The 9,740-nt window shown below is 48.2% G+C and overlaps 1 protein-coding gene across 5 annotated transcripts in view; it reads left to right on the top strand.

Moving 5' to 3' along the window:
* The window catches only part of RPA1 (replication protein A1), a 51,676-nt gene extending 49,088 nt beyond the window's left edge, over positions 1-2,588 (top strand). For all 5 annotated transcript variants that reach the window (XM_023762804.1, XM_023762806.1, XM_023762807.1 and 2 more), the window contains 2 exons: positions 69-155; positions 1,655-2,588. In XM_023762804.1, coding sequence (XP_023618572.1) covers positions 69-155; positions 1,655-1,759 — 192 coding nt within the window. In that variant the 3' untranslated portion in view covers positions 1,760-2,588. The remainder of the gene's footprint in view (positions 1-68; positions 156-1,654) is intronic.
* Positions 2,589-9,740: the final 7,152 nt, after the last annotated feature.

The raw sequence follows: 9,740 nt of genomic DNA, 5'->3' as shown, positions 1-9,740 counted from the left end.
CTTTAATAGATAATGATCAGGATGATTCAGTAGTGTTCAAGCCTAAAGTTTTTCTATTTCTTTTGCAGAATGAGCAGGCGTTTGAGGAAATTTTCCAGAATGCCAACTTTCGATCTTTTGTGTTCAAGATCAGAGTCAAACTAGAGACCTACAATGTAAGTAAGGTCACCAGGCTGCAGAAGGGTTAGCGTGGGAACTGCTGTGTGCCACCCACCCACATGTTACAGTGTTAGTTGTCAGTTCATTGCTTGCTGTGTGCCCGACCTAAGCTAAGCACCCTGCGTGTGGCACTCATGGAGTCTTCCCCACACTGAGGTACCATGATCATCCCTGTGATAAGATGAGGAAGTGGACTTAGAGATTAAGTCCCCTGTCCAGTGTTGGGCATCTAGGGGGAAAAATGCTGTATGGCCTTTTCAGTTAAAACCTGGGGCTTTTTGTTGGTATGCTGACCAAGAATGATAATATGTCTAGTGGACTCGTATCTTCCACAAGGTTTGGGTTCTGAAGCCAGTATATGAAACAAGACCACATGTAGTTAAAATTACCTTGAAAATTCCTTAAGTTGCCCACGACATCATATAGTTGTATAGTCAGAATAAAACAGCATGTATTAAGCATTTACTTTCTGACAGATACAGTTCTTCACCTTTTCTTTCCCATAGATCATCTCACTAGATCCTGACAGTAACCCCATATGTAGGAACGATTGTTGTCTCCATTTTACCAATGAAACGTGTTGCCTACAGAGAATAAGTAACTTGCCTAAAGTCATATCCTAATGAGTGGCAGAGCTAAGGTTCCAACCCAGGCAGTCCAAGTTCAGAGCTTTGCTCTTAACCATGCCTAGAAACATGACTGTGTTTAGTAATTACTGAGCATGCTAAAGGGTGGGAGCCCTGGAGCTAGACTCTGCCACCTTTGTGGGCATCTGCCTCTAAAGGGACTGTTCCATTCTAATGAATGGTCCGGGGAGAACTTTGAGAACATCTCTATTTGTTTCAGGGTTAACACGTTAACACGTTCCATTTTGTTATTAGACTCCATCTTCCTACCTGGTGGTGGACGTGTTTGTTCTTATGAGCATTAAATGAGACAGGGAGATGTGATGTCTGAGTGAGGTGGGGTCAGGAGGGATTGGAGGGTCATTCAGTCCCTTCCTGGTAAGGACGGGGAAGCTGAGGTGCAGGGAGCCACCTCTCTGGCAGAGCTGAGATGAGACCTAAACCAGGTCCCCCTCCTCTGCCACAGGTGCTTTTCGTTCACACCACACTCAGCCTTCAGAACTAGGCGTGTGGCTTTAGGCAAGTGACTGGCCTTCTCCGGTTCTTACTTCGCCTCCATAAAGAGAATACATTGAACTTGGCCAGCCCTCGAAGGTCCATCCCATGTGGATCCAAGGTTTCTGAGTGTTGGGAGCGTGAGGAAAGGATGAAAGGGCCTGTGCTGCAGGGAGGCCTCTGTCCAGCCCCCGAAAGTCTGGACTCGGCTCTCGCGATTTTTTCTTTATTGGAATGACTGACCTCTGTATCCAGCCCGTGTCTGTGTTTCCTGCTACTGGGATCATTGAAACCGTTGAAGCGAAGGGGGCTGTCACCACAGCTCCATGCCATGGGCTCCCCTTTGTTCACAAACTGCTTTTCTCTTCTCAAAGGATGAGTCTCGAATTAAGGCCACTGTGATGGACGCGAAGCCCGTGGACTACAGAGAATACTGCAGAAGGCTGATCATGAACATCAGGAGACATGCAGCCATGTGAGAAGAGCAGTGCTGATTGGGCCGAAGTTTGGAAATAAAGAGTCGAAATGAAATTGATTTCTTCACACCCCCTGTGCGATGATTTCACATTAGCTTCACAGTGGCTAGAGCCTCTTTATGGTGGACTAAGCAATTTCCTCTTTTATGTGCATCTCAAAACCCATTGGTAGGCGAGGGAAAACATGCTCAGATGGCTGTGGTGTAACTGTCAGACCCAGGGGTCGGCTGGCGGGCAGTGTAGTACCAGCCACTCCCTCTCAGGCTTTTGTCCTTTTTATTGAGACTTCATTATCTTCTAGCAGGAATATGTCACATGTAATTGACCCTAATTCTGCAGACGGTGAAATAAATCGTAGAACTAGAGCTTCTGCTCCTCCAGCGGGGACACCTTCACAGCTGGGAGGTGAGCGCGAGGGGTGGTTGTGTGGAACCTGGGTGTTTAGTAAGCGCGTCTTCCCAGAATTCAGAGGCCCTCCTTGCAGAGGTGCCACATCGGCAATGCCCGGAATTATTAATCAAAGACCTATCTCTATATCTGAAGAATATCCTTCCTTCAGGGCTTAATAGACCAAGTCAGATGGGTCTGATGTTAATCAAAATTGTCTCTTCTGAGGAAGGCTGATAAGCATTGGCTTGCCGTCCCCTAGGGGCATCCAGGCACCTATAAAGCTTTGCTTTCGTTTTCACTTCAATTAATATTGCATTTCGGAGGGTGAACCCACACCTACGTGTACATATTTCTTGAGTTTGTGTTTCATTTCTTGATTAAAACTGTGTTAAATAGGTGGTATTTTGCCTTGCTTTAATAAACTGTATTCTTTGCTTGTGAATCCTACTTTCTCTGAATGCAAAGGGTTCTTGTAACTAGAAAGCAATTAATTAGCCTTCCTAATAAATGTTCACTTGGGGGAGACGTTAACTCATTGCAAACTCGAAGATTAGTCCGAGGCGCGGGAGCTCCATTTCTTTCCTAAGGGTTTGCAACCCTGAAAATGCATCTTTAAAAGAATGAAAGCACTAAAAACAAAAAGCCATTGTGCCCGAGAATGCCGATGATAAGACACTTTGGGGTTTATTGATGTTTACACAGCAGTCTAACACCAACCAGGCTTTGAAATGTGTACAGACGGTGAGCTGGTAAGAAAACAGTAATTACGCTACTGGGCTTTTCAGTCAGCAAGAGCATGCTTGCTCGGTGTGTTCCTAATCATGCTAATTACCTATCTGGTTGCTGCAGCCCACCGCTTGGCATTTGCTGCACATCTCTGTCCGAGTACCCAGGCAGCACTGCAGTCGGCCCAGAGCTAGGACCTGGGTTTTGATTGGGGCAAGTGCAGCTGGTGGAGGCCCTCCGTGGAGCTTTAGTGGTGCTGTCCGGTCGGGTTCATCCTTAGCTGCCCTCTTAGGAGGAACCAGCGGCTCCAGGCAGGGTGGCTCCCGCAGTTCAGAACAGACAGAGGGTCTATGTCTCAGGCCCGCTAATTGGACACATTCTAGTCTCAGAAGATGGTCACTGGGCTGCACTGGATTCTCTGGCCGAGGCCTCAACAATTCGTGTGGAAGTTCTTTTCTGTCTGACCTGGCTTGTAAAGCGCTGGCTAGAACATTAAGTCTTGAGCACTCTTCTGGATTGACAAATTGTGGGTTGGAAGTGATAAACTAGCTTCCATTCCAGTGACCAGTCCTCGATACATACCACACCCAGCATCCCCCCCCCCCGCCCCCGCCCCACACTTCTGTCTACTGGCAGTGTTGCCCTGACATGTCTCAAGAGTGTACCAGTCACCGTGTGTTCTCAATGACTATGTGATGAAACCAGCGTTTCTACATGGGTGTGATGAGAAATCCACCAGGTGGTTCTGGGGGTGGGCGGCTCCCTCTGGGGAGGGTGGGTAGCAGGTTTTCCTACCAAAAATCAGATCACTGGTAGAGGAGCATCAGAAATTGGCTCCACTGTTACGCTTTTAAGAGATCGAGGTCCCTGAGGGTTGCCTAAATAGATTCTGGCCCACAGTTCTTAGAATTGTCTTGGATATAGTTTACTCTGAAGGCTGTTCATGTTGTTCTATTTCTCATCTTTCACTTAGAGATCGATGCTTATTTTGCCTACGCCATGACATCAGCGTTAAGCAATTAGGGGGAAAATCTAATCATTTTGCCTTTATTTTAAATGGTTCTTGGATTCCCTCCAGTCTCATTGTGAAGGAGGCAGGAAAAAAAAGTAAAAGGGTAATAATCTGATTTCTGTCCATATTTTTAGTGTTTTATGCTTCCCATTAAAGCCTTGCTAGTCTCTAGTGTGCTGTCCTGACCTTTTGGAACTGCAGGGTCAAAAATTTCCCCTCCCCTTGCTTCCCCCCCCTCCTCCAAGTGGCCTGTCTTCGAAAAGGATAAATAATATTGATCGTGGTATTTAATACACCAATGAAACCCATGGTTATTGACTACATAATTAATATACTGTCTAAAAGTGAAGTTTGGCAGCCCAGTATATAAAGGTTTATATTGACTTGCGTTTTTTTGGCGATATGCCTTCCAAGGTTTTATTTATAGGAAAAACAGGTTGTTCAGTCTCTTTTCACTTGTTAGAAGGCCGCTGCTCGCCTGGTAGATTGATTGTTTCCTTATCTCAGGGAGGATTTCTTCCCCACCCCCATCCCTGCCATCTTTTTATGTGGTTGGTTAGCTCTTAGATTTATAACCCACTCTGTTGGTAGAGTTCTGGCTTTTATAAACATTTTTACTGAGTGTGTGTGTGTGTGTGTGTGTGTGTGTATCCTATATAATAAAAGCCCAGTGACCATAACGGCAGAACGACCAGAATGACCGCTTGACCAGTCACTATGAGGTGCACTGACCACTTCTTGGTTCTTTTCCCCGGCCAGCAGGCTCCATCGCCAATGGCGAACATGGACCTGGGGTGGGTGGCGGGGAATGCGGGTGGCCTGGGGCAACCAGCAGCAGGGATGGGGCCAGCAAGCGGGCGGGAACGGCCGACTTCTCAGTCCCTCCCCTGGCTGTCAGGCTCCCATCGCTGGATGGCGAATGGGGAACCGGGGTGGGTGGTGGCAGGGGGCGGGGCCGGCTGCTGGCAGCCAGGGAAGATGGCTCTGGTCACAGACCGTACCTGCGCATGATTTTGTGCGCTGGGCCTCTAGTATATATCTAGTATATATCTATATAAATAAAACCCTAATATGCAGGCTATGACATGCACTGACCACCAGGGGGCACGCGTGGAACATGGCGGGGGCACGCGTGGAACATGGCGGGCGTGGGCAGCAGGTGTCAGAGCACAGAATATGGCGGCGTCAGCCATGGGGGGCGCCAGACTAAGGCGGGGTGCTGATCACTGTCATGGGGGTGCAGGTCACTGTCATGGGGATGAGCCTCTTGTGGTTACTGAAAATTCTTTGCTCCCGTGCGCGTGGTCCCACCTGGCACTCACAACTGCTGCTGGCACCGGCCACAATCATGCCGTGCTGTCAGTGGGTGCGAGTGGGGCCAGTGCCGTCAGCACATGGGAGCAGTGGGGGTGGGAGCGGGGCTGCCAGCAGACAGGGGACCAGGGGCCACGGTGGCAGGGGCTGGGCGGGGGCACGGATGATGGGCCAAGACCTGCCCCTATGCCCACCACAGCCTCGCAGCCCACAGTTCCTTTCAAGGTGCACGAATTTGTGCACTGGGCCCCTAGTATGTGTGTATGTGTATATATATTGTTAATCCTCATTCGAGGATATTTTTCCATTGATTTTTAGAGAGTGGAAGGGAGGGGGAGAGACACATCAATTAGTTGCCTCCTGCGTGTGCCCCAATCTGGAGCTGGAGGTCAAGCCTGCAACTATAGTACGTGTCCTTGCCTGGAATCGAGCCCAAGACCCTTCAGTCCTAGGGCCAGTGCTCTATCCACTGAGCCAAACCGGCTAAGGCAAGTAAATTTTTTTATTAAGCCAAAGCCAATGTTAAGTATTGTTAAAGAAAAAAAGGAGTCCTAGCCAGTTTGGCTCAGTGGATAGAGTGTCAGCCTACAGACTGAAGGATCCCAGTTTCAATTCCAGTCAAGGTTATATGCTGGGGTTGCAGGCTCTATTCCCAGTAGGGGACATGCAGGAGGCAGCCGATCAATGATTCTCTCTCATCATTAATGTTTCTCTTTCTGTCTCTCTCTCTCTCTCTCTCTCTCTCTCTCTCACTCTCTCTCTCTCCCCTTCTCCCCCTCTCTCCCTCTCTCCCTCTCTCCCTCTCTGAAATCAACAAAAATATATTTAAAATAAAAAGATACACACTGTTTAAAAAAGGGAAAAAAAGGAAAGGAATAGGGACTATTTGGATCATTATTTCTTATGCAAGTAATTTGTGTTCATTGTAGAAAAAAACCTGCAGATAAGAACAAATTTACCCATAATTCCACCAGTCAGCAAGAATCACTTGTATAGCTGACTACTTTTTACTAAGCATACTTTACTCCTAGCATGGACATTCTATTTCAATAAAAATAGACCTGCACAATTTGAGCTGGTATTTGGCTATATGGATGTGTAAATTTATTGAGCCAATTCACTGTTGCTGGATGCTGATACTTCCTGATTGTTATCCTAAGCACTCAGCCTTTGATGGGCCCGAGCATATATCCTTTGTGGGGCTGTGAAAATGTACGCCTTCTTTTCTTGTTCTCTCCGGTTCTCTGGTTGCTTTTCCTTTGCCTTAGTCTGGTGATAACTCCTGTAACCTGTATAACATGAAGGGCTGGCAGGTGATTTGAGCAGGTCCTAGGATCCGCTGAAGCAGAAGCAGATAGACTGATGGAGGGAGGAGAGGAGAAAGAAGGCTGTGGAGCCATCCTGGTTCATCCCACCGACCACACGAGGGGGTGGTATCTGCAAAGAGGCGCCCCCCCCCATTTCTGCTAGTGCGGCAGAAATGGCCTCTTGCTTTAGAAATCAACCTGATTCTCTAAATCTATTCGTCAATGATTATTAAATCTCTTAATTACATTTGTGATGGTGGGTTTTTGCTAAGGCGTTGAGAAAAGTATGTAGCACTTGTCTTCATTGACGGCCTGTTCCACCCTCCGTGTAGGTGATTTTAAATCCAGATACTTTGTCCCCAAGAACTGTGGTCTATTTGGAGCAAGGCTTGGAGCTAGGTAGCAATATCACAAGTCAAATTAAAACCCAATAAACGGGGAGATCACTGGAGACTAGCGTCACCAGGAAAGATTTCACAAAGAATTGGGTGATTTGAAACACGCACACATTGTAGCCTTCATGTAGGTCAAGGGCTGTCTGATACGGAAGGATGTGTGCAGCACCTGATAATACTCATCCTGTGTTCAGCCTGGCACATGAAGCTGTATAGATGCCATGGGAGTTCGGTAGACGGCACCAAAGAAAACTGGTTTCCTGATGGAGGTCCTTTGTTTGTGTTCTCTATGGCCAGACCCCTAACTCTTTTTTAAAAAAATATATTTTTATTGATTTCAGAGAGGAAGGGAGGATAGAGAGATAGAAACACCAATGATGAGAGAGAATCACTGATTGGCTGCCTCCTGCATGCTCCCCACTGGGGATCGAACCCACAACCCAGGCATGTGCCCTTGGCCGGAATCGAACCTGGGACCCTTGAGTCCACAGGCCGACGCTCTATCCACTGAGCCAAACCGGTTAGGGCCAGACCCCTAACTCTTGCATTCTGACTTGCCAGTGAACTTGTGGGTGTACTTGAGACTTCAAACCAACCCCCTGGCCATTTTCACAACCTTCCAGCTTCTCCGGGCTCTTAATGGCTGTCACCTCACCTCCACTGCTTAGCTGTTGATAAATCTGGAAACAAAAGATTTTGAAGAAAACAATCTTTTTTTTTCCAGCCTTGACTATAGACCCCTTGAAAAACTTAATGCCACCTGCCTCGGGAGAAATATTTATATCCAATTCCAAAGAAACCATGTAAACTTCTAATAATTGTGAGCCATTCTTATGAAATCATCCCTGCTCCCGAGTGTATTGCCCAGGTGGTAATTGGAAGTTTGTGCTGTCATTATAAATGACAGCTTCCTCAGATAACATTCCTGGTGCTTGTAAAATGCAGATGACTCGGCCTATATTTAACTGGTGTGTGGTGCTGCTTCCTCTGGGTGGTTAGGTAACCGACCGAGGGGCTGGCGCCTGGTAAAGCCGGGGGCTCGCTGCGGGGAGCAGCGGCTTTGTGCTCATGAATGCCGTCTCTGTCCCCCCCCCGCCCCGAAACGGAGTCAGAACAACCTGGACTTTTGAAAAAATAAGCCCCAATTGGACTCTCATCTCTCCTCGCACAGTTGACACTGCTGTTCATGTTGAAGTGTATTTATATCTTCAGTCAGCCATGGCACAGAGGTCATTGCTCTTGGCCTAAAATTCTAGAGGCTCCTGTGTTTGCCGATCCCCCCGGCTCTGGGCTTGGAACGCAGAGGTTGCCTTTTGTAGACGCTTTTCTGCCTCCCTAGCACCCCTGCTCCCACCTCTACCCCGTTTCCCTCTCCTCTATTTACTTAAAATTCCAATAGCTTTCGAAGGTGCATCTCTGTAAATGAGCTCTCCTCCTCTAATGGGTTCTCTCCAGGCAGCAACCCTTCCATAAAGGAGCCACTAATTAAGCAGAAAACGGTTTGTCTTGCTTAGCCACGATCCATGAATCCGGCAGTCAATTTAGAAGACGGCAACATCCTTCTTTATAGCTATGATTTTAATAATATTCTTTTGTCTTTCAGGCAGCGTGGAGGGTGTGGTGTGTGTGTGGGGGGGGCGGGGGGGTGCAGGGGGATCGGTTCCTGCTGTCTTCCTCTCCATCTTTAAGAGGAAAATTTGTTTCCCTGGACTTTTATTTTTATGGAAACCCTGATTAACGTTCCTCTTTAAGGATCAAACCCTCTCCGACCCCGCCTGTTGGAGAGCAGTGCTGTGGGAAGGCGGTCCATTTGCAGTGGAGGCACGCACAGGTGTTCAGGGAAGATGCCTGTCAGTCAGACGGGCCTTGCGTTGTGAGGCGCCCGAACAGCTCTCTTCCCTGCTCATCTGAAGGCGAATTGAAGGTCTTAGCAGGCTTACCCGGGCGGCATCACTCACGGGCGGATGCGCATGCCACAGCCTCGTGCTGCACATGCCTCCTAATAGAACCCTTAGCTCCGGGAGCCAAGCCTCATTCTGTGTGCGCTATTACAGTGCGGCGGCGAGGAAAAGCAGAGCCCTCTTAATTAGGGCGCGACATTCGTGCATAGTCATCGTGTTCCGTTCGTGGCATAATTGTCACAGCAAATTACCAGTTAGGTTAAATATTGAGCTGGTAGTTCTCGGAGCTTCAATTATTGGCTCCACCCCGCCCTCCCCACCCCCTCCTACCCTCGCCATCACCTGCTATCCTACACTTCCAGCTTGATCTTCTGCCAAGTGGTAGCTTTTAAGTGAGGCTTAGAGAAGATACACTTGACAGCGGGAGCAATAAATCTGGCTTTGGGCAAGTTATATAGGATGCCAGGAACATCTGAATGAGGGGTGCAATTTTTGCTCGGTGTGTGGGTGGGGGTGGGGGGGGGCAGATGCTGGGTCATTTACGGATCTTCTAACTCCAGCTATAAAACTACCAGGTCAGTCGGTATATCTAACCCGGGTGTCTCTAACGTGAAAATCCTATTTGAGATGCCACAAGAAATGCAAAGGAAATATAAGACTTCCGTCCTTCCCTAAATTTTAATCCGAGAGGGGAAGGCCCGCAGAATGCAAGAACGCTCTGTAGACAAGCAAAGTGATATAGAGCAGATGGCGTGTGTGGTGGAGAGGAGGGGACGGAGTCTGGTGGAGGCAGCCTCGAAACTAGTGCCTTGTGATGGCAAAGGTGAGAAAAGTAGATTGGCAGGGAGAAGGGCCATTTCAAGCTGAAGGAATGGCACACAGTGTAGGCACAGGGGAAGGGGAAAATAAACGGGGTGCGGGTGATACCCAGGGAACTGG

The sequence above is a fragment of the Myotis lucifugus genome, unplaced genomic scaffold (assembly GCF_000147115.1).
Source record: "Myotis lucifugus unplaced genomic scaffold, Myoluc2.0 scaffold_262, whole genome shotgun sequence".
Taxonomy (NCBI): Eukaryota; Metazoa; Chordata; class Mammalia; order Chiroptera; family Vespertilionidae; genus Myotis; species Myotis lucifugus.
Note: the sequence above shows the minus strand (reverse complement) of the source record. Positions and strands in the feature narration are given on the sequence as shown.